We start from the raw sequence: 25,993 nt of genomic DNA, 5'->3' as shown, positions 1-25,993 counted from the left end.
TATATTCTCTGTGTGTTCCTGTGGGTTTCTTCCTGGTACTCCAGGTTCTTCCAACAGTCCAAAGACATACTGGTAAGTTCATTGGCTTCTGGGAAAATTGGTCCTGGTGTGAGTGTGTGTCTGTGGACTATTGTCTTGTCCAGGGCGTATCCTGCCTTGCACCTGTTGCTGGCTGGGATAGACTCCGGCTCCGCTGCGACCTTGTACTGGATAGTGCAGTTAAAGCATGAATGGATGGATATGGTCAGGGATGGCTTTACGCATACAGTTGTTCTTAACAAATAAATGATGTGGAGTCGGTGAATGTCACAGTTTTACATATCGAAATACAACGTAGAACATGCTTTTAGATGGGGAACCGGTTATTGAAAAGAAAACCGTGAACTTCCAAGAGATAAGATTACTGTTTTATTCTGGAGTGAGGTGCATGATGGAGTTCTATAAGGATATGTATTGGAACCATTAGTCTTTCTTATGTGCATAAAGAACTCTGATAATATCGTCGAGCTTGTCAAGATTGCATGTGTTGGGCTGGACAGGGTTACAAAACCCAGAATAATACACAAAATGAAACATTACTACTGTACATGTAGGCAGATAATGTAAATATTAAAAGCAAGAAGGCAGAACAGAACAGTCCACATAAAGAAAGAACCTAGATGTGTATGTTTATTCACAAGTGAAAAATTCTTATCACAACACTTGGATATGCAGTGAAAACCGAATGCAAAATTCCAAAACTACAGTGTCATTGCTCTGAAATCTAGAATATTTGCTTGCATTTAGCTGCACAAGAAGAAGAGTACAGAGAAGGACAGTGAATTTGTCATTTAGAATACAATCAATTTTTAAGCCTCTGTGCTTTGGACGATACTTTCCCTGGAAACTGGTTGACATTCAGTCAAACTAGAGCAAATTGGGTTTTCTTCACACTGCAAGTTAGTGTTCACAACTACACTGTGAAAATCTCTCATTTAAGAACTTTTATCACACTGAAAAAACATTCTGAGTACATTCACCTCATGAGAAGCTTGATGTGTAGTCTCAGGCAAGCATTCAAAAAAGCTTTGTTTATGCTTTTGATATTTAAATGTCTTGCACACTGCTAACCTCCTGTTTCATGCCCTAGTGCTGGCTCAACAGATAAGAACCTTACAGACGCATATCCTTTAAGCAGCACTAGAAATGTTATCGTCTGCTTTTAGTCACAGGAGTGTAGGATTATAAATGACATTTCCATATTACTGTGTAAAGGCCCCATATTTGCTCTTTCAACATTTTGGGAAGAAATATGATATGCAAATGCAGATAGTTTTTAAAAGAAAATATATTGCCATTTTTAAAAGCCTTAATAATTAAAAAAGCACTTTGATCTGCTGTAGAGGAAGAAAACCCACTGAAATTAGACCTAATGATGCAAGCAGGTGCAGATTACTCATAGTCACACAGACCCTTTAATTTCCTGAAGTCGGAGAGACTGGCAGATGAATGTGATTTCATATCTGATAATGTGACATCAGAATGATGCAGAGCCCATATTAAAAAGTGCCTTTTATGTGATTGCAGAGATGTGCAAAGCCTAAATGTTATTGCTTTTTGTATCTCTGGAACATCCAAGTGGATGTCAGACTGTTGCATTTTTTTTATTCAAATAAGACTCGATAAAGTAATCTTTCATATACATCTGTTTTTTATTCGACTTCACAGCTGTTATAAAGTTAAACAGTGAAAAATGAACCAGAGTTTAGAAGTAGAGTTTATGTAGAGGTGCCTACTTTAAATACTGTATGTAGAAAAAAACAGGAACAGGAAGTACTTCTTTACCCAAAGGGTTGTGGGAGTATGGGACAAGCTATGTAGACATTGTGCTAGAGCCGATAACCTGACTTCTTTCAAGAAAAAGGGCTGGGTGAGATCCATCGATCAATTCGCTACTGATTTACCAAACAATATAGATTGGCCGAATGTCCTCTTCTCATTTGTATTCATTCTTATGTTCTTATATTCTTTTGCCTTTTGAGAAAACTGGGTCTATCTGAATCATTCCTTTTGTTCTGTTTGAACAGCTTCAACAGCTTTAACTAGCTTTTGTCTTTTAACCCCTTCACCATTCTGTGATATTTAATACAGAATAATCTCTGTTCCTTTTCTTACTTTATTTTTCCCATAAAGCTTTTAACTTTGTATTGTCTATCACACAACCCTAAGATTTTATGTTTAAAAGTATATAATTTTTATATGCAGTTCTGTAAAGCCGATTTGTTTTTCATTAGATCGTAAAAAGAAAGCCAATGCAGTATAAACTGTACTGTTTTTTCCTTAGAGGGCTTTTTTGGAATCGCTGTTCTTATTTTTGTACATTGATATGTAGCTCTGTTCATCCAACCAAAAAGAAGTGATTCATCTTTTGAAAATGTCATTGAAAGTGAAAGTCTTTTTAAAAACTGCCTTACATAAGAAAAGTATTGGAGGACTTTAAAGATATCTATAAAAACTGTCAGTGTTCTGGGGAAAACGTTTCAAAGGAGATGGGACAGAGGAGTTCAGCTGATCTCTTGATGTGATGAATACTGAGGCACACGAGATTTAAAAATATGTTCATAGCTTCCTTTTGATATTCCATGATTGAAAACATGAAAGTAATCTTGAAACTGCTGTTATTTCTTAGTATTAGCGTCATTCAGATTAATTCCCAGCACCAAGTAATACTTTATAATGATTCCATTCATTTTCTAACCACTTTATTTAATACGGGGTCACAGGGGAGCCAGAGTCTGTCCGGGTAAAGCAGCGGGCGCAAGGTGGGGGTACACCAGCCAATCACAGGCATTATAATAATTTCATTTAAGAAATTATATACTAGTGAACACAAGACTGTTCAGTATCTTGCTAACACTGATGAAGTTTGAATTACTTAGTCAAGACTCAAGTTATGCTTCTTGGCATGCCCCATCAACTATCTAAAGCCAATGCAGTAACACTATCTCTAGATGATGTACAGTACTTGAGCTTCAGTCTAAATTGAACTTGGGGGTGATATTTAATCCAGGGTTGATGTTTGACCACATTTGCAACACATTGTCAAAATATAATTCTTCCTCCTTAGAAATATTGCCAAACTATGTCTTATGTTGTTGCTAACTGTTGCTGAAAAGCTGGTCAACACTTTTCATTTTTTTTCTTTTTGCCTACCGTAAAGCCCTACAACTAAAACCACATTGAACAAACTACAGTATGTCCAGAATCCTGACCAGTTCTAGTGCAAAGGATTACATTACTCCTATCCTGGATTCCTTGCACTGGCTTCCTGTGGGTTTCTTGTTGATTTAAAAATCCTGGTGCTCACCTGTAAGACTGCATGGCTTGGCACCTCAGCACCTACCTGTTGCTATTGTCCTACTCCCCACATCTCAACCTTTGCTCTTCTAGTCTCCTGTCTGTCCCCCAATCTGTTTACACTATGGGTGACAGGGCCTTCTGCTCTGTCCTAAAGCTCTGGATCTCTATCCCTAAGGATATCAGAGAGTCATCTTCGCTAGACTAGACTCAAACATTCTTTTTTAGAAGCGCTTTTATTGAACTGGTTCAAGGCAAGAAGGCAGAACAGAACACAACAGTGTTCTTTAAAGATATCATAGGAATGGATAAAAAATGTGTGTGGTTAGACACAGTTAGACATTGTCAAATAGCCCTTAAGGGCTACAAACAGTGAAATATTCACACCATTGTAAAATAACATAATTTTGTTAACATAATCATTAGCAATCACAGTAGTATAGTTCCATTCTGGGAAGGATAATACAAAGAAAAAGTTCCAATTTTATAAATCTGAATTTGCAAACATCTGTTTAGAATTGAATTCAACTAATTTATTCAGTTAGAGAAGTACAAAATGAATGCAGACAGTTTGTATAACAAACACTAATAGCCATTCAACACTGGCTGACAGTGTTAATAATAGAAGATTGTAATAATTGAAAATGTCAGAGGAAGAGTTGATAACCTTTCCACAGCAGGTTTCACTGTTATTTTGCATTTTAAGATTATCCAAGATCTGATCATTGCACTTGTTTTCTATATATTTTACAAGTGTTCATGGCAATATTATTAAAAGATAGAAATAAATTTCTCAGATTTAAAGTACTTACAAATGATTTCTAAATGGATGTCTTAGCATAACAGATATAAAAAAAACTATTGTAAAGCCATTTCATTTCTGATGAGATTATGAGCGCACTACTTTAGTAGTGACGGACTGAAAACTTCACACTGACGTAATTCCTGTTATAACTGTTTCGTGAAGTACTGAAATAAACTGAAGACGGAAACTATTTTTTATTTCAAAATCCAGTAGGAATTAAACAAAAAAGTGAAAACACTGTGATATTGCTTCAGATATCCAAGAGGAGTGAAATTGTCCATTACATACAGTATATCCATGTACAGTCCATCAAAAGCATGTGCACAATTGTGAATGTTAGTGAGTTATAGTCAGTGCACTGTTGAGGAGGGTTCTGGCTCTTGTTGGTCACATACAGAAATCTGTTTTTTCAATTTGTTCCCCACCTGCCAGACAGACTGATGACACTTCCGAGGTGACTCATATTTTCCCTATTACAGGAGAAATGCCCTGTCTTTCAGTGGCTGTGTTGCTCATGCTTAATCTCATGCTTTGTTGTGTTTCCGTGACAATAAATTGAGGTTTAAAATGCCCTGAGATAACTGGAGAAGCCTTTTCAATTCAGCTTCTCATTTTATCTTCAAAGGCTCTGTTGTTAGAACATTTGTATTGTGACTCAGATTAAAGTTGTTCTGCGCAAAATACCTGTGCAAAAATGTCATATCCCACTATTTAAAATAATAATTGTTGGTATTGTTATTTTCAAAATACTGTAGAGCTGCAAAGTTTTATCTGGAGAAAAGGAACATGTGTGTTATATGTAGTTCAGGTGGGTAGCTGCGTCAGCATGTGTAGGCTGCAAAGGAACAAGTAATAGGTTTATTCCATGATGAAAAAAAAGAAGCAAGAGAGCACAAAGTTTCGGCCGTGGAGCTTTCTTCAGGTGTGTCATATGCATATACCTTTGAGCAACAGAGTAGCAGTAACAAAGAATGTGCCAAAATTGTTATGTCAGGTAGTGTAGTACTACCCATGTAGGACTCATAGTAATACCATTTTCTTGAAGATTTAATTTGTACTGGTTTTGTGAGCAACACACTTACAATGTAAAGTTTCTGATCTGATGGTTTATACCATCTGTGTACAGAGCATAGAGCAGTGTAATAGAATGGGCATACTGTGGTATACTGTGGATCCGGGGCATGAAACAATTTTGGGTAGGGTTGTAAAAGGGCTGGTTTACTACACCTTTCAGAGAGTTAGAGGACTACTGGACATCAGAACAAAACTCAGCACAGCACAAAGAAAAAAATACTGTTAAATAGTAACAGTTGTTTATACTTGGTTTGGGTAGTCGGAGAATGAATTAGCTTACTGGCTGTACAGGACTTGCAGAACTAGTGTAGTCAGAACTCCAGTGGGAGGTTGGTGTTTATTTTTCCTCTATGGGAAAGATTATGTAAAACCATTGTTGTAAATACACACTAAGTCAAAGACACCTGCTTCTAAAAACTCAAATATCCATATGTCTTTTCTAGAGTACAAGTGAAAGGCCCATCATTTGTGACCAGTTACCCCAAATCTTCACAGACCCTTTAAATAACCGCTTTGTAGTTCCCACCTCTGGAAAATCATCGTCATTGGAAAAAGCATGGAAAAAACTATGAATGAACAACACTGCCATCTGTTGGACTTTTGAAGGTGATGTTTAAAGTTAAAAACTGAAATTTTCTTTCAGTTCTCTAATTGCATAACTGTTATCTGGCCATAGTCATGCTCAGTAACTGCGCCTGCTAACATTAAAACACTCGCTATTCCAGCAAATAAATTCTTTGTACAGTAAGATTTCCTCAGACTGATTGCTTGGACACACATGGGTGGAATCACACTGGCAAACGACGTAGAATTATATTCTGGATCCAGTCCACTCCTTTATATCTGTCCACGTCATTTCTTCTGACCTGGATCTGAGAAGCGTATTCAAGTGCCAGTTTAACAGGGCTTCAGGAGATATGGAAGTATGCAACAAGCTAGCCAGGCATGATCCAGAAGCCGATGTTCCGGCTCCTTTCAGGAAACGGCTGGATGTTTGTCAGATCAGTTAACTACTAACTACAAAAAGGTGTAACGGGCCAAATGGTTTCTGCTCATTTGAAACCTTTCTTATGGTCTTCAAAATAGTAGCACAGGGAACAGCAGTCACACAGACCTTAATCCATGAGATAATTGCAGACAGATTTTAAGCAGAATGTCTTCTGCTGATTTCTAAGTGATGATGGTACTGTAATTCTCTTTCACAGGACCTGTGTCTGCAGATGGGTCCTACAGGCTCAGTGGTCCACACGCAGAGAAAAAGACAATCAAATTTAAATTTTAATTTAATATTTCTGTGAATTATAGCAATTGTTTTTTAAAAGATCATCGTTCAAAGAAGCTGGATTTTCCTAGTAACTATGGGAACAGTTTTGTTTTCTGGAAAATTAGCCTGGATGACCAAACTAACAATCAAACAAGTCCATTTGTAGCTTTTATTGTTTTCTTGGGTGTTCCTTAAGAAACTAGCTTAGTCAGAGTAACTGCAGTAGCCATCTAATAATAGTGCTTGTTTTTGCATTGTCATATTCAATGTGGATTCCTTTTAAAATGTGTTCATCTAGCTCATTTTATTTTGGTTTCTTGTACTGTAGCTCCTTGTAGAACACAAGTAAGGATATGCACTTCTACAACGTGATTAGATAGATTATCTCTAGAATCTTTTGTATAAAATGCAGTTCTTCGTAGTTTTCATCTGGTTCTTGTTTCACGGTTGATACTGAAGATGTCCAGAGGGTTAACTTTGTCAAGGCTTTTGAGGATTTAGGATACTTGAATCGGGTCAGATTCAGTTGCTTCAGTAAATCCGAGTAGGACATTCTTGTAAGCTTAGAAATCTAGCAAGCTTATTCCTTTGCTCTGGATTGAATTTAGAGCATTGACATCTTTTATTATATCGTGGTAAACAAACCTGTACACATATTCTAAAGGACAATCTTGTTGTGTAGTGTGTAATTTTAACATCTCTTGAATTCTATACTTTCTTTCTTATATTTTATAGCAAAGTAGCAAAGCACTTCTAGTCATTGCAAAAACTGACTGCATGTACAGTATGTCAAGATGTCTGGAAACATACATAAATAACTAGAATTTGTGACATTCCTGAAATTAGAGCAGATGCAACTTTTGACCTCCAGGAGTGGTGAAAACCTCTAATAACTCTGAGAGTTGTGATTTGTTGCACCAGAGGATACCATGTTTTAAAAGTAAAATTTAACTGAAGTGCATCACAACTATGTTCGTAAGTTAGTCGTTTCAATTTATACAGTAGCTAGTGACTGTCATGACCGCCAACCTGCCCAGACCAGCCCCCAAGAGAGCTAACCAGTGCCAGCAGCGGGGCGATAATTACAAGCACCTCCACACATGTTAACTCAACACCAGACGCCCTACCGTGTGACTGGCTGCAGTATTTAAGCCATTCAAACCCGCTTCTTGCTGCTCGGTATTGAGTCTACTCTTTGAGAGCGCTGTCCTCTCTCTCGCCTTTGGACCTCTCTTCTCGCCTCGGATTGTTTGCCACTATTTGTACTTCCTGGATTTTGAACCATCTTTCTCCTTTTGACCACCAACTCACCTGACTTATCGGATTGTTCGCCTGCCTCGACACCTACCTACTCCTGCGTCTGCACAGGATCCACTATAATAATTAATTATTAATTGCTTACACTTACAGTACTGTATATAGTGCTTTTCTGGACACTCCACTCAAAGGGCTTTACAGGTAATGGGGACTCCCCTCCACCACCACCAATGTGCTGCATCCACCTGGATGATGCGATGGCAGCCATAGTGCGCCAGAACGCTCACCACACATCAGCTATCAGTGGGGAGGAGAGCAAAATAATGATGCCAATTCATAGATGGGGATTATTAGGAGGCCATGATTGGTAAGGGCCAATGGGAAATTCAGCCAGGACGCCGAATAAGGACGCTGGGTACCGTTACACCCCTACTCTTTTCGAGAAATGCCCTGGGATTTTTAATGACCACAGAGAGTCAGGACTTCGGTTTTATGTCTCATCCAAAGGATTGCGCCTGTTTACAGTATAGTGTCCCCGTCACTATACTGGGGCATTAGGACCCATGTGGACTGCAGGTTGAGCACCCCCTGCTGACCCCACTAACACCTTTTCCAGCAGCAACCTTAGTTTTTCCCATGAAAATGAAACAACTCAGTTACTATACATACAAAATCAATAAGAGCCCACGCTACATGTACAGTATCTTGCAAAGCTGATTATACATACCCTGTTCATTAGCTGGTAATATTGTGCCTATTGCTGCATTCATAACTTTTTTTTAATGTGAGAATTCACATAATTGGGAAACAATGCTATTATGAAAACAATTAAAACTATTATTTTACAGAAAGCAAGTTTTTGTATGTTTTAGGCTGCTTGTTGGAGGATTTGATCTATTTGAATACTGTTAGATATGTACTCTATGTAAAGACATTGGCAAACTAGTTTTATCAGAAAACTTGCATAAATGCCTGAGGTAGTTGAATAATTTTTTATTATTTGCTTTTTTTTCTAATTCATAAAACACAAAAAGCATGAAATGTGCAAAACTGGTACTAATGTGGCAATTGGTACAGAGGTACAAAAAGTAAATTATTTCTATATAGAAATACTCCAGTTATTGGTGTCTGCAAAATATGGATATTTTTTAAAATCTATTATCAAAGTTTAATTCCTTCCTGCATATAAAAGAAAATTTAATTTTCAAGCAAAATCCCATTTGAAAAGCTTACAGTCATGCTGTTGGTTTGTATGTCTGGGCAGGCAGTGACGAATTGGTTTTGAATTTGTAGGTCAAAAGAAAGCTTTGCATTCTGCGCATCTAAAGAAAACTGGCTTTGAAAAATGGACTTGTGCAGTGCACAGGCAGGCAAACAGTGCAGACATGTTTGGCATCATGTCAGCAGTTTGACTGGAGTATTTTCAATATTGCTGTTGTGGGAGTTGAAGAAAGAAGTATTATTTCTTAAAGGACTGGAGTTATGTAATATTTAAGATTGCATAGGGTAGGCTTGTTTTTTTCACTTTCTCAGACCACAGCTAACTCTGACACTTATACTGGTTAAGACCCCATAGTGCAGCAGGAAAGAGTGTGGAACCTGTACACTGAGAATGCATTCCTCGATATACCTCCTTCTGTATGACCAGGCCAAATACATATACTGAGCATCTAAAGATATTTAGCATTTTATATTACTGAAAACAGAAATGAATAAATAAAGTATATGAATTTTGAATTGTGAATAATGTTGTGGCATAATTTCGAAGTGTTGTGAAACACTTAAGAGATTTTGTTGTGCAAGCTTAAATCACCTCATTATAGAGCAAGTTGATTGGGCACAAGTAATGAAGTCATTCAACCCTATTGAATGTGAAAATCAAGAAGAAAAAAAGGATCAATATACTGCTTAGCCAGCCACAGACATGCCAATACCAAGAAGAAGGCCTTCTTGCTTTTGGCATGTTGGAGGATAGAGTAAGTCCATTGCTCTCCATCTTAGGTGTTTACAGCCAGTAATTTCTAGCCTGGCAAGGTGTTACTGCTGAACAGTTTTCCAATGCTAATATTTGAAACAGGAGACTGGGAGTTACAGCTCTTTGGCGTGATTGATGGAGAGGACCATGAATCACAACAGAGCTCCACTTGTTGTGATCGATGGCTATCCGACGGCATGGCGCCACATCGTTCGTTCAAGTCCTGGGACATTGCTGTCCTCCCTGCGGACCTGACATGATGAAAGTCCAGCTGGGCAATGCACATCCTTATGCTGCTCATGTAATAACAGCCTTCGTGTGAGATACTAATCTGTCAGCCATGCTGTGGGTGGCCTCTATGTTTGACTGTACCCTCGTTGAGTCAGTGGTGACTCAAGGGGTGAGCAGGCACCACATGTGCTCTCAGAGACTAGTCTTCTGGCACATGTTTCCCCAGGTTCTAGGTGAGGAATCCTACATGTTAACATCTCTAACCTGGTGCAAAGCATGTGTCGCAGATGTACAGCTTGCATTTCTACCCACAATGTTCACACACCCTACTTGTGTCACTCTCCGCCCTACTGAGAAGGATTCTGCCGTGTGCAGCTGCAGTGACCAGGGGCCACGCCTCTGCCCTGCACCGATTGCTGAGGAAACAGGATATGCAGAGCACCTGGCTTTAGTGAGAAGTCACACAGCAGCAGGTGCTCCAGGATATTTAAACTCTGTTGAGTTTCTCCTTCAAGATCCGGCATTACTCCACTCCTTATCCGCCACCAGTTGTTTCCTGGCAGAGTCCTTCCTGTTCCTGCTTCCCCAATATGCCTGGACACTTGCGTCTGTAGCTGTGCTTCCCAGGATCAGTCCAGCCTGCTAGTGTGGCAGTGCAGCTGGGGACTCTGTGCTTCTCCGCTCTTTAGGTGGCACACTACCCATTCGACCCAGTCCAGGGTGCCTTCTGCAGTCCACCCTGTCAGAGCGTGCTTGGCGTGGTCTCAGACCCCCCCCGAGGAGTGCATGTTTCAGTTGATCACCCCAGCGATGACACCCTGTCCTGTTTTGTTCTTGACGCAGACAGATCAGCTCTGCCCTGCACCCTGGTTAAAGCACAGCTCCAAACCATGGTGCTTCCACTTCTCCTTACTAGGGCCTCCCAGCCTCCAGTGGGCGTATTGCTTGGCCCAGTCCATGTTGCACCCTATGTAACTCACAGCCTTGTGCCTGGCACGCCTCTGGATGACCACCCCGATGATCTCTATCCCTGCTTGCACTCCTATCCTGTGTCCAGGCTGCACTCTGCACCTGCCTGCCTGCCCTTTGTCTTGACCTGTCCCTGGGACTCTGCACCGGACCCGAACCTCAGTCGGCACACTGCATGGCCTGGTCCCCGGTGCGTCTCTCCGGTCTGTCTGACAGCGCGTGCTTGCCCAGGACTCTAAAAGAGACTCCCCTCGAGAGCACTCACCCCATGGACTGTCCCGATGACATGCGCCCTGTACAGCCCAACCAGCCCTGCCCCGTCTGTGACTCTTCATCCTATTTCCTTTCCCGTGAAGCAGGTGGAGCCAATTCCTCCTGGACTGTGAGGTCCTTTCTCTTGGGTCATTAACACCCCCTCGCCTGCCCTGTCATCCTGGTGAGCAGTGCATTGTAGCTGCATCGTAAATTTCACAGTAGGCACCCTATTGGTGACAAATGTTAATCATGACAATGAATTTACCTATATCATGTCTGCTCAGTGAAACGTCAGTGCACCAGCTACAAAACTATTTCATCTTCCTAACCTTGTGAATTGGTGCACTTTTAAAGCTCCATAAAATTAAGAATATCTCACCCCAGAAAACCTTCCTCTCTGCAATAAGCTTGGTACAGTTCTCAGCATTTTGACTGTGCTTAAGTGGGAACAAAACAGGGTTTTAGCTATTTTTGAGCTAGTTTAACTCTTTTGCAAGGGAAATAAGGATATTCTTCATTCTATGCAATTTTGCGCTAGTTTGTTTAAAAATTTGCTTCAGCTTGACTTGCATATCACCATTTCCCTCCTCTTCTCTTAGACTGGCGGGTGCTTTGACAGGTGCTTTAAAGGGTGGGGATTTGCTGTTTTATGGGTGGGTGGCATTTCATCAGCATTAATTCCTCGTTTTGAATGTGTGACGCAAACAGTTCCTTAAATGCCACTTTATCCCCCAAAAATGGGATTGTGTAATTGACTTCAAGTCTGAACAAGTCACTTCCGCACAGTGCCAACACCCACATCCTTTAAAGTACTGGCTGAGGGAGATCGCTCAGCATACTGGATGAAGTCATTTTCCAGGTCTGCAGCACACCACACAGAACAGGCAAGACAGGTACAGTAAGCTCTATAGAGTATATCAGTATTCCACAAATTCTGTGTTTTCATATCGTCATTAACAAAATATCACTAATTTTAATGTGTGTTGTATGTAAAAGGAAATTATTATTATTATCTGCTAGCGTTTTTTGTCTTAGAGAAGATGATAAGTCATTAGATGTTGAGCAATATGAAATTATTTTTAAACATTTTAATCCTGTTGAGTGATACACTAAGAATCACTTGAGATTTTAAGAACATAAAGCCTCACAATGGATATCTTTTTGTTAAGTAGGATCTATGATGTGAATTACTGGTGTAAGATAAAGTAATTATACTGACATTGTGTATGCAAACAGAAGATTATCAAGTACTATCATGTACAGGAATTTTGTGTATTTTCTGTAGTTTTTATATCTTGGGATTGTATTTATATGATATAGGAACAAGTAAAGGTTTAATCCAGGCTGAAAAGAGAAGAAAAGAACCAACATTTTGGCTGTGGAGCTTTCTTTGGGTGTGACAGACTTAGAATGACTAATTTAATGAATGTTGAATTAATTGGTAATGAACTTGTGCTTACAGGTGTAAACTAATTTATTTTTTTCAGAATAGAGTTTGGCTTCAGAAAAAATGAGAACCAAAGTCCTTTTACATCAGTTTTTCAGAATGCAAAGACAGGAGTGTGAAGCTTTGGCATGCTGGTGAAATACTAAGAAGGCAGCAATTATGTTCTTCTTTGAAGAAGTGAAACTAAGTACTCCCTTAAAGCTAATGAAAATGCAATACATACAGTTTTTGTATTATGTAACATACAGTAGGCATTCTTGGAAGAAAAGATACTGTATAAAAAGACAAGCCTGCCTGAACTTGATTTGTTTAAAGCATTCTTCAGAAATGATAGATGGATGATTTAGTAGGTTGATTTTCATCTTGTTTCATCAGTGACTGCATAAGAAGGCCATGATTTGCTTAGGGTGTCTAACTTAAAGATTTCTCTGAGACTGTCCAATATCCTTTTCATTCCATCTAAGACGATGATAGGAGCAAAGTGAATTTTGGATGCAAAAAGCCATATTGAGGTTAAAGGTTTTGCAACAAAATCTGTGTGAAATCTGATTTGTTATCATGTTCTTACTAGTAACCAAAATAATCCTTTCTCCAGACAACAAAGTGTCCAATCTGGACACAAGCTTTATCTTAATGAATCACTTAAGAACCTTCTATCTCATTACTTGACTGCTATTAAAGCATCTATATCATGTGATCTCCGTGAACCAGGCAGTTTAAAATGCCTGCATACAGCAATACAGTAAAATCCTGCAGGATTTATGTCCTCTAAGATTTGCATCTCATATCACTTTCTAAAGATATTTCATATTCTTTCATAAATAATGACAATTAATGGGACATTTAGTTGTACTTCAAGCATGTCCACTTTGCTATGTTTAAAATAGCTTTTAGTGTGTACTGTAATTATGCATTAATTCTTCCTCTGCTAAAATATTTTTGATCTTATAGCATGGTTTAAATAATATAAATTACTTTTATCAACTTCACTTTCAATTTCAATTTTTGTGCTTATCAATTTTATTTGAAGGCAGGTGAGGTTTTTCACTCTGTATCAGTACAATCTTTAAAGCCACAAAATAAGAACTGTCTGAACAGCTGAATATGTTTTGTCATTGACAGGATTGAAGATGGCTTTTAATGGCTGTTGGGTGGAATACAAAAATGAGAACCTGAAAGAATTTTTGGTGGCCTTAGGTGAGAAGTTAACTTTTATCATCAAAGAACATTGGATTAAAATTACATTTATAGCCTGGGAGTAGGAGTATTCCTCTTTTTCTTTAAGTTTTACTATAAAGCCAAGATGCAAAGTTAGTACAGTATATCATAGAATTATTCCTTAAACCTATCTACAAAGCAGAACAACTATCCTTATAGGATACAACATTTTACAGCAACTTCAGAGCACATAAAACAACAGGTACACAGAACAATGTCATAACTAGAATAAGGAACAAAATAAAAATGTATTTGTACAATATATCATAAATACAATATACAACAGTACAAATTCGATTATCTACCCCTTATCAGAATAATGTCATCATGGGGAGTATTGTGGGAAGTTAGATCCTATCCCAGAAGCACTTTGTTGAACTGAGCACATTATTGCTCTTCCTGGGTGAGAACACCAGTTCACAGGACCATAGACAAAGAGACAATTCAGAATACTCAGTAAAATCTCCGGGAAATGGGAGGAAACTCCACACACAGCACTGAACTGGAATAGCACCCAGAATCCTGAAGCCTGAAGCCATGACACAGCAAAGCTGGAGATAAGCCAATGCAGAATTGGACCTCCTTAACTGTTTTGACCTAGCTATAATTAGTGTTATCCCATTTTTAATTTTTCTCAAAACATTACAGTTTACCATTCTGTAATTGCTTACTGTATTTACTAACTAAATTCAGTTTGGGGTCTGTGATGTGGGCAGTGGTGTTTGGATTAGGAGTTGAGGTACTGGACTCCATTTCTGGGGCCTGTGGGCATTACAGGTGGGACTCCGGTGCTGTGCTCTAAGCAAAATTTTTTAAATAGATTGCTCCACTATACCGTCTCAAAAGCATGTTTACATTGTATTTTGATATGCTCTTAAAAGTAAACTGTATCCTTCACTGATTTCACACCATTTGTTATTTGTTAAAGGTACCTATTAAAATCTGTTATCTGTTAAAAACAACGGTATGTGTGAAGCCATCGCTGAGATATCCATCCATTCATGCTCTAACTGCACTATCCAGGGTCGCAGGGGAGCTGGAGTCTATCCCAGCAAGCAACAGGCGCAAGGCAGGATACGCCCTGGACAAGACAATAGTCCATTGCAGGGAAGACACACAGACATACAGTAAATACTCACACCAGAGCCAATTTTCCCAGAAACCAATTCACCTTCCAGAGTCTTTGGACTCTGGAAGGCAAATGAAACAGCTGGAGAAAACCCACATGAACATATGGAGAACATACAACCTCCACACAGATAGCACCCCAGATATGGAATTGAGCCCAGGGCCACAGCACTGTGAGGCAGCAATATTAACCATAGACCTACTGTGCCACCCCCCACCATAGACCTTTCTATATAAATGGATCTCCAGATAATCACTGTTAATGAGAATTTCTTTCTCAATTGATTTACCTGGTTAACTACATAATGTGAACTATTCTACACTTAGATAAAACTCAATTCATACTTTATTAGTTTGTCTTTAATGAGGAAAATAAATGATAAAAGTGTCTGATCATAATTTATTCAGTCTTTCTCCAATTCATTAGAAAGTTGCATAAAGGTCACCAAAGTCAATGTAATATACTTTGATTTTTGAAAAGCTCAATCTTTTCTTCTTGTAGTGGGATTTTCTCTCTGAAATCTCGGAATTACCCAAATAAAACAAACTGGGAGGAGGAGTTACAGTACAAGGAAAAATAAAGTATTTGAACCTTATATATTTAAACAAAACAAAGTTAAAGAAAAAAGAAAACAAACTCTTTAAAAGAAGACAAATCACAGCTAGCTAACGTATCAGATATCTCCTTTTTCCTAAAAAGGAATCGATGTCTCAAAACTTGGTGATTTGGACAATCTGAAACAGCAACTAACTGTGAAACAAGAAGGAGACAAATTCACCATAACAGAAAAGAGTGTTTTTCGGACAAAAGAGATCAGCTGGACAATGGGAGAAGAGTTTATGGGGGATCCTGCTGATGGCTCTGTAATGAAGGTACAGTCCTTGGTTAACTGTGGAGAAAGTACAGTATTTGTATAGGCAATAATACCTGTTATCTTAGTATCTTTAAATGTTGTCTACACAAGCATTCTAGGATATAACTTCATCAGAAAACTAAGATAAATTAATGTTCTTAGAATCATAAGGTCAGTTACCTTTTGCAGCAAAGTGGTTCCCAATGGGTTCACTTTGACTAACCCTTCATGTGCTTTTTAACAGGGAACCTACACATTTGAATCCCCCACACACTATGTTGGCAAATTCAAACGTGTTTCTGATGGCAAGGAGCTTGTGAATAGCAGACAAGTAGATGGAGATGAGATGCTACAGGTCAGTATTCTGTAGTGTTAGCGGTATTGAGGTACAGAGTGGATGCTCCAAAGTTAAACAGAATGAAAAGTCAAAATATCTCTCCAACCCCAATATTTCAAACTAAATGATATAATTTGTGTCTTTCAAGAGTATAGTATGGAGACATTTCTTCATTAATACTGTGTGAAATGAACAGAGCTGATGGCTTCCTGTTTAAGAAAGACCTTGATAGGAATAAGACGGCAATTCCATCAAATAAATGACTCTTGTTTTAAGGTTTTGTTAATTCTATTTAAAAAAAAATGCTACCTCAACAGATTGTTAGTCACATTAATTCAAAACACAGTAAAACACAGTATCTTGTTTCTATAATTCTTAACCGAGACACTAAAACAGCTCATTTTAATCTGAGCTAAATCAGCAGTTTAGAATGTAGCCTACAGTATAATCTTTAATACTACAAACGCAAGTATTCAAAACATAATAATGTAAATCCATAAATGGGTGTTTTTTTCCCATAATGCTCAGCCAAAGTACAAATTAAGTACCATGGATACAAACTGTAATTTCTTGGATTCTGGGAGGATCTCTACAGATTTTTTGCAAGTAAAAATCCTTTATGACACTTGTTCATTATCTCATATCCTTGAAAAATGTTCTTTATTTTGAACTCATAAAGCACTAACTAATGCTGAATAAAATGAATGTTTTCTTTCTCATTTTAGACTACAAAGATCGATGATGTAGAATTGAAAAAATATTTTAAAAGAAAAGAGGTGTGATGTGTCCTGACTAATATTTCCTACATCATGCTGGAATGTTAAATACCAACTGTGCTACATTTCTAGGACTGGAATCATTCATCACTTCATCATTACACTCCAGTCTGAAACTTCTTCATGAGGCTATTGTAATAATGATTGCTGAAACAATAAAACTTCTTGTATAAGCATTCAACTAATTTCTTGTTTTGTTTTTAATCCTTTCACTTCTTCACTAATCTGAAAAAGTACTTATTTTGATATTGTCTCATCCTTCATCTTCTATTGTAAGGAAATCATGGTTTTAAAATGATCAACAATTAAGTCTACATACAGTATATCAGTCCTTAAAACCTCAACTCGATTAACTCCAGCTCTTCAAGAAGCATCTCCCACTGATCCCAATGACAAACTTTATACTGTCTTGTAACTGGTTGAAACACTTAACCCCCATCTCTTTTTTAAAGCTGACCGGAGCAAGGACCTGGAACAAGGTCCAGCAGCCATATCACTCTTCAGCACACAACTGGCAGCCCACTGAAACTCAGCAGGTGTGAGCCTGAGAAAGCTAAGGTTGCTGCTGGAAGAGGTATTAGTGGGGCCAGTAGGAGGTACTCACCCTGTGGTCTGTGTGGATCCTAATGCCCCAGTCTAGTGATGGGACATGAAACCAAGGTCCTAAAAGGGCTTTTTTCAAAAAGAGCACAGGTGTTTTATCCTGGTGTCCTGGCTAAAATGTCCCATTGGCCTTTACCAATTGTAGGCTCCTAATAATCCCCAACTATGAATTGGCTTCATCTCCCTACCCCCCCTCCACTGGTGCACTCTGGCTGCTGTCGCATCATCCAGGTGGGGCTACACATTACCTGTAAAGAGCTTTTTAGTGGAGTTCCAGAAAAGTGCCATAGAAGCGTATTATTATTAATAATAATAATAATACAGTCAATTATAAAACTGCATTACAGTACTTGAGTTCTTGTAGATATTATCATATCATGCTAGTCCACTGTGGACTGTGGGCATGTTTCTAAATAATTTGATGATATACAGATATGTTTTAGTTTATCTGCTTGGTTTAGAGTTCCCGATGGAGATATTCTCTACGCTCATCTGCTACTTTTACTAAAAGATTACTCTAATCTTTGTCTCTCACAGCATTAGAAATATTAGTAAGAGTAACTGTGATGAGAGCCTACAAATTCCCTCCCTCAGCATCATAGGATCCTGTCTTCTCTTTATGTTATTTACATGGATCTTTTTTAAATTATCTGGTGACACATTTGGATGCATTGGCTGGGTACTACTGATAGAAAGAGCATTGGGTAGTGGAGATTCTTGGCAAAGTGGTACTTTTAAAAAAAAACACTGAAACTAATAAAGGTTGGTTTAAAAAAACTCAAAATGGGCTGGACACAGATAACTCCTCCTTTTATCAGCCTATTAGTGTCTTTTCTTGTTCTTAGGTCTTTATTTGAGTCTTAGAGGTAAAACAGCTCTCTAAGCTGACTTTGTCAGTGTCTTTAAGATAAGATAAGATCACTTTATTAGCCATATAAAATGCATTGTATTAGGAATTTGTCTTTTCACATACTACAGCTTGCTCTCCATGAGACATACTGTAGACACACAGACAGGGAGAGAAGCTTGGGGTCAGAGCGCAGGGTCAGCCATTGTACAACACCCCTGGAGCAGTTGGGGTTAAGGGCCTTGCTTAGGGGCCCAACAGAGTAGGATTCCTGTGCCGACCACAGGATTTGAACCAGCAACCTTCCAGCCACAGGTGCAGATCCTTAGCCACGGTGCCACCGCTTTAAGAAGTCTTTTTCACCACCCACTTTAAATACACTGTATTTACACTGTAACATCACAAGGGCAAAGATCAATCTAACATTTAACCCGTGCAATACACGAAGAAGGACGTGGACTGCTGTAGGACTACCTACAGTAAATACAACCGATTGACTTTGGAAACGTGGGAAAAAGCGTAGAAAACAAAGACTTAAACTTTATTTTTGGCATTTAATATATTTATATATGTATTGTCTACCAACTATTCAAAATGGGATTTCGTCAGGAACAATGCAAGAAACCTATTTAAATGCAGACATTGTGACAAACCATGAAACGACTGTCAGATTTAACATTAATCCACAATCTTTTTTCCATCCTAAATGTTCATGTTCTTAATTCCCATTCATGTCCTTGTTTCACTAGTGCTGAAGCAGTCCTCTAAATTGACTTTACCATTGACTGTCACGATTATAAAGGTATGAAGTTACCATCTTACATTTTAGTCTTAGAATATGAGACAAAGGAAAAATACAGATAAGAGACTCTGTGTGTTGGATTCATCACCAGTAAAACCTCATTTAGAACATTATGTGCAATGTTAGTTACGATTATATAAAAATGTGGTAGTTTGGAATGAGTCCAGAGAGGAGGAACTAGATACATTCTGGGATTTAAATGAATGTCCCATTCTGACAGTGTGAAGAAACAGAACCTTTTGTCTTGAGGACAGAAGGATATGAGGGGACCTGACACAAGTATTCAAAATCTTCAAAGGCACTGGCAAAGTGAACCCAGCAGATTTCTTTAGAATGAATAGTGAAACACAAACCAGAAACCTTGTTGAAGTGTATTTTAAACTGAGAACAGGGGGCATTTCTTTACTCAAAGGGTTCTGGGAGTATACTGTAGAACAAGTTATGCCTTGTTGTTGAAGCTGATACCTTGGTTCAAGAAGCAGCTAAAAGAGATCATTGGATCAATTTGCTCCTAACAAACAGGATAAAATAGGTTGAATGTACTGCATTTCACTTGTTTGGAGCCATTATTTTTTAAATGATTTCCAAAATAAGAAATAAATAAAACAGATGAATGGTCATTGATGGTTTGAGGATTGGGTAAGTTTAACTGATAAGAACCTTAATGTTCTGCTCAATGCCAGTTCAGCACTTAAAACTCATATCAGATACTGTCCATTACAATGGTGTGTCTTTTTTCACCAGTTTAATAGTGGCCATTTAAAACCCCCTCTTCTCCCTGTTATTTGCTGAGACCCTGGTTCATGCCTTTTTCTCTAGATTGGGTCACTGTAATACACTGCTTGCTGGTACCTCTGAGTCTACTATCAATAGGCTTGTGTATATTCAAATTTTACATGGTACAATTTTAATCAGGTTTAATTCCTGCAAGCATAACACTTATTTTTTTAACATATTGTGTCATCCCTGTAAAGTTTGTAATATTTTTCAAATCATTCTCCTGACCTGAAAATTTCTCAACAATATTCCATCTTGCTACCTGAACTCTGAGTTGTTACACTCTAACTTATGATGGAGTATTGGGCAATAGAGCCTTCTACATGTACAGTATTCACCCAAACTGTGGACTGCTCTGCTTGAGGCTATACGAGACTCCATTTTTTTGTTTTGTTTTAAAAGTCAGTATAAAACATCTTTTAAACTTGTCTTTCCTGGTTATTTCTATAACTGCACATGACTTTTATATATTAATTCATTTTGTGTTACTTTATCTATCCTTTGCTGCTTCTCTATACTTTTAATTGAAAAGAACTTTGAAAAGTCCTGACGGTAAAGGCCCTATATTCATGATTAAATTAAGAGGTATTTTTTCCTTTAACTTCTTGTTTCAGTGAAACTACACTTTTTAATTTTAGAATACATTGTAGTCTCTAGACTAACCTCAAATTTTGATTAATTTAGTATTGGGAATAGTCAATCTAAAAGTCCCTTGACACTGTCTGGAAAGCAAACCAAATAAAAGCGCACCACCACTTTCTCCGCACAACATTTTTGCTCCTCAGTTACAATATATCTTATAAACAAATAACATTCAAATTGCTCATCTTAAACCAGAGTCCTGAAGGTTGCTTAGCAAAATTTTGTCTTCTCAAATCCTTCTCAAAGTGGGGGTATTTTTTCCTGTTTAATGTCAGGGTGTTAGTAATTTTTTTATTACAGCATGTGTGTATCCACACTATAGAATTAAAGTCTTTGGACTAAAATTCATACCGCATAGCTAATTAGTTTGGGGGGGGGGGGGGTTATGCAATCGTGATTAACATCACAAGGGCAAAGGTCAATCTAAAACTTAACACGAAGAAGGACGTGGACTGCTGTAGGACTATCTACAGTAAATACAACCGATTGACTTTGGAAACGTGGGACAAAGCGTAGAACCAAGACTTAAACTATATTTTTTGGCATTTAATATATTTATATATGTATTGAATATCGCACTGTCGTCTGGGTGGCTACGAGCCTTACCAGGAACTAGCAACTTTCTGAGAATGAATGGAGTTACAGTCAGTGCATTAAATCCGTAATATGAACCCCCACAACGGTGCTGCACCATTGACGAAAAAAAGTTTTTTTTAAAAGTCGATTAATTCCGTCTCTCCCAACACGTGTTGAGGCAGCGTACTGAACCCAAAGCCCGGTCTGCCCAGTATCCACTACCTCAGGAAGCTACCTGTGTAGCTGTGTGGCAGTTCCTGCATGCCGACTGCAGAAGGTGAGGCACTTCCGCTGAGTGACTTCGCAGCCGGATGACGTGGCTGAACACAGCAAAGGCAACGGCGACGGAGAGGGAGATTGAGCGCCTCCAAATCCGGTACTGACTCACAGCCAGGGAGAAGAGGTTGTGGGGGGAGAGCTTCGACCGGGCAGTACCCAAATTTCGTTCGCAAGGCGGTCCTCGACATAACATGGGTCCGCTTGGGTGGAAGATCGTGGCGGTGGTGTTCCTGTCCGCCGTGGAGATGTTGCTGCCGGCCCGGGCGGATGAACACGAACACACGGTAGGAGTTGGGGCCGATTAGGCATAGGAAGCCTAGTGTGTCGGGGGAGATCCAGGGATGGCAGTGAGCTATTTTTTTTCTTCTTTGGGCAAATGCGGATCATAGGTCCAAACACGAATGCGATGCACGAATGCGAACGTGAAGGGATACGTAACGTACAAAGAATGGGAGTGTGACCAAGAAATGACAAAAAAAAAAAAGAAAATACAGTACTGCTATCAGCTGGAGCTATTCCCCGTCACCTATTCGATGTGAAGCATTTTATTATGCAAGGAAAAATCAGCAGGCCATTGATGAAACGTTTTTTAAGGAACGTGTCTCGTGTTTCAATGCCAACCCCTGTCAATTTTATTTTCAAACATTTCGAAGGTGGATAAATCTATTAGGGTTGCCCCTTGTGCTGCTGGTTTGACGGTACATCCGGTTGTACAGGCCTGGCTGGTGTAGGACACAGAACATGTCAAAAGCTTTCCTTGTTTTCATCGTGTCCAGGCGAGGGACGACATGAATCCAGACCGGAGAGGTGGTGGTGGTGGGGGGTGGAGCAGAGCTGAACACTTCTTCTGTGTGCTTCTTATTTAAAGATGCCGTGCGGGAAGTGATTTTTGCAAACTGCAAATTGGAGCGAGTAAGTCATTAACGTAGCCATGAGAATCGGGTGAGCGGAGCAGCGGACCGGAGGGACGAGTTAGATGTTGTACTGGGCCTCTGGAGCAGAGAGACAACCGGAAAGGGCTGTGGAGTGTGAGCGGGGCTGGGGCGTTATATAGTTCGGAGTTGGCTTGGAAATGTTCCTGGTAATAAAGTTTTCATGAATACATCCGAGTTGTTGCATCTGAAAATACACATCTGCAGAAACAGGAGTTGCACTGGCTTTGGTCAAAGCGTAATTTCCTCCCCGAACAATTTATATATAATCATCGCACTTCATGATATTTTTTGTTACTTGACTTTTACCTTCATCCGTCTGACTTCTGAGATATTAGAAACTCTTGTCACCATTTCCTTTTTTGGTTCATTTTGAAACACTTACTGTAGTTTATTAGTCGGCAGTCCTCTTCTTAAAAGAGAAGAACAATTGCCAGTTTGCTACATTCTTAAAATGCACTACACTTATGTATTTCGTCCATCATAAAGGTTAGCTTGAAATTGAGTCCAGTCTGTAACACTGTTTACTGAACGTTTGTGAGAACTATTCACCAAGTTCAAATTCCTTTAACCTATCTTCTCCGTTTTTCATTGGTTGCATCTCTCATTTAGATGCTTTTATTTTTTAGTCAGTTACTTATATTTTTTAAATGTCCTGGTGTAAGTGACCCTCTTTGTTCATTCTTTAATTCCTCCGAATATGAAAAATTCATCCTTTTATTTTACTAAGTGAACTTGAGGTGTAATGTTTCGATTTCTTTAAAAAATGTATCTGCCACCAAATGACTTTTCTGCAACTTGTGCCTTTGTGAGTATCACAAACTTTAGGCCTACTACTGTACTTTGACAGGAGGCATTCTTTATTAATGTTTACATATTATTTCCCTTCTATGTTTTACCTTTGTTTAAAAATCTATACATGATATGCATACGTTTGCAAGTATCCTTGAAAACGTTTTCTGGCCTCCTGGGGACTGGAGACAGTGATTGAAAGGATGTTTTGTGTTCCCACATAAGAGATTTCAAAGTAGAGAAGGCCATTGGGCCCATCTAGCCCATTTGGTAATTAATTGATCCAAGAATCTCACCCAGCCGTTTCTGGAAACTGCAGCTGCAAAGTTTCCACTATTTTCTGTACACGCAAGGGGTCACAAAATGTTTTGAGATTTGTGGTCCTTTGCAGGGGTAGCTCCAGATTAAAAAAAATAATAATAATAGGCTAATCAGCTCCAAACTTTATAGTTACCAACATGTTAAGTATATGTGCAATGAGGGTTCCTGTGAAAGCCACAGGAGCACCCTATTATTGTTAAAACTCAGATTGCTTTCCTTTTTTTAGAACTACTATCTCAATTGAAATGGAGTTTGTAACAGTAGTTCTGGAGGGATGACAACAGCCAAGTTTCAGCTGTCAGTACTTTGTAATCATTCCTGACATCATTTCCCCATATAAAAAATACTACAGGTACTTAGTCTTCACTTCCTCTGATGTATCTTTTGCATCCCTACTCCAACCCATCTCCACCTCTGCAGCTGCCCCTGGGCCACTCTTTACCCATGAGGGTCCTAGTCTCCTTGTCTAGTGGCCAGGAGGTTAGCTTTCAGCCAAGTCGCATAAGCCAGATAAACTGACTAAAGTACTCAATAAACCTTTCAATGCTCTTAATTCGCGGTTGTTGTTATTCTTGATGAATGACAGTTTGGCACATTTCATGAGAAACAAAATTGCTTCTGATCTGTGCCTCTCAAGTTCCTGTGACAACCTGGTATGAACAAGAAAACTATCGGCCACAGGCACAACATAACCTCTCAGACCAGCTGCCCATGTTTCAAAATCTGGTTAACCAGTTTGTTCTAGACCTGCCAGGTACCATTTTAGCGAAAATTGTTAACATATGGGATGTAGGGAGTTGTGTATAATCCACAATGTGCGACTGACTATTGTGTTGAAATTCAAATTACCATTGTATTAACTGCTAGGCTGATTGACCCCAAACTTTGCAGGTTTCATCATGCCTAGACTTGTTTGAAAACAGAACCTCTGCAGGTTGAAATTATACTTTATATGCTCACAGCAGTTCAAAATGTGCTTGGTGATATGTGCCATGTAATGCTAGCTCCTCTTCAAGACCTGTTTTGTCAACTGACTCCATACTTGGTAGGTATAACAATGTAACAGTGTTGCAAAACTGGGTTTGTGCATAAATCAGAATGATCATGCGATTGCAGTTGTACTTTTTTTTATGAATATCCCATGCCACAAAGTGTTTCTTGGCCAGAAAATTACTTTTCGAGCGATTCCAAACAGTGTAATTAACAATCACAATCCCTCCTTAAATTACAGTGACTTTCTGGCTATTTTGTTCTTCACAACCTCAAACAGCAGCTGACCGACTGACCTGAAGCCTAACAGGTTTCACTCGAAAACCTGCTTTAGAAGTGAACCTCGCAGGCTGCAATTGCTGTTTCTATACCCTCAGTGAATCCTCACCTTCCTGGTGAAATTCTGCCCTCAGGGGGAACAGCCAGAAGGGGACTTTCTTCTCGAATCCTCTGTGGGGTGTTTAACTGGCACTGAGGTGCACTGGCTCTCTCCTTGTCTTTTCATGTCCAGCTTTCTCTTTTCCCTCTCATCCTCTTCTCCTGGCTCAGTGCATTTCAAGTTGTATTATTGGCATGACCATCAACGGAGTTGTCAAAACTTATACTCTGAGAGATTTCTTAATCTCTCCCTTTCCTCTGCATTTTCTCCTTTCTCTCTCCCCCCTCCATCATTCTCTCTTCCTCTACCCTTTATTGCTTTTCCTTGGACTGTCTCTCTCTCTTGATGGACTTAAGACCCACCAATGCCCTTACTTCTTTAGCTAGGGGGATTGCCTGGTGGAATCTGGGCAGGAAAAGACTTTGTACAGGACCTGTGTGAAGGCCCATCTTCACTCTGTGTCTCTCGCACCCTGGGGAGAAGGGAGGCATAGGGCTAGCCGGGGGTCTGTGTTGCTGTCCTTGACCCTTCACAACCTGCTAAATAACTGCCTCAAAACAGAGAAGGAAAAGTCTTATATTTATCTTTACCTGTTTTTAAGCTACAGCAGAAACCTTTGGCTGAAGTTAAAATCTCTGCCAAGTTTCAGTTCAGCTTGTGCAGCAGTTTCTTAGAAGATGATGGTGACAGGGGTTTTGAATATGTGTGTCAGCCCATGATCTTGGCTGAAGAAGAAACCCAGTTTATGGTCTGAAAGTTTTGCTTAGGCTTACCTATCTGTTACAGCAGTCCTTCTTAGTATTGAGTCTGCTGTTCAAACATTGTTACTGCCACATCACTTCAGTATTTCATGACAATGGGACGTCCTCGTATGCTTTCAAAATTGTATGCATTTGGATTGTTGTTCTTATTTCTTTATATACTGTAATGCAAAACATTTTCTGCTCTTGATCTTGTTGCTGAAACAACATTTTGGTTTTATCATCCATTGTAGAATATATATTTTCTAAACAACACTGTAAATATTAACATTAGGTGTGGCCTGCAGTGTTGAACTTGTCACTGGTGTGATATGGTTTTTGCATTTTGATTAGCTCTTGAGTTGTGTGTTGGCAATCATAACTGTA

General features: G+C 39.0%; 2 protein-coding genes across 2 annotated transcripts in view; both read left to right on the top strand.

Moving 5' to 3' along the window:
* Positions 1-11,909: 11,909 nt before the first annotated feature.
* On the top strand, positions 11,910-17,107 carry LOC107077387 (fatty acid-binding protein, intestinal-like). Its single transcript, XM_015347431.2, has 5 exons — positions 11,910-12,059; positions 13,736-13,810; positions 15,660-15,832; positions 16,058-16,168; positions 16,876-17,107. Exons 2-5 carry the CDS (start codon positions 13,744-13,746, stop codon positions 16,930-16,932), a joined length of 408 nt encoding a protein of 135 aa, XP_015202917.1. The 5' UTR covers positions 11,910-12,059; positions 13,736-13,743; the 3' UTR covers positions 16,933-17,107.
* Positions 17,108-21,452: 4,345 nt separating this feature from the next.
* tm9sf3 (transmembrane 9 superfamily member 3) overlaps positions 21,453-25,993 on the top strand; it is a 41,653-nt gene continuing 37,112 nt past the window's right edge. The window contains exon 1 of the mRNA XM_006630722.3: positions 21,453-21,736. Coding sequence (XP_006630785.1) covers positions 21,644-21,736 — 93 coding nt within the window. The 5' untranslated portion in view covers positions 21,453-21,643. The remainder of the gene's footprint in view (positions 21,737-25,993) is intronic.

This window comes from Lepisosteus oculatus, chromosome 4, assembly GCF_040954835.1.
Source record: "Lepisosteus oculatus isolate fLepOcu1 chromosome 4, fLepOcu1.hap2, whole genome shotgun sequence".
NCBI lineage: Eukaryota > Metazoa > Chordata > Actinopteri > Semionotiformes > Lepisosteidae > Lepisosteus > Lepisosteus oculatus.
Note: the sequence above shows the minus strand (reverse complement) of the source record. Positions and strands in the feature narration are given on the sequence as shown.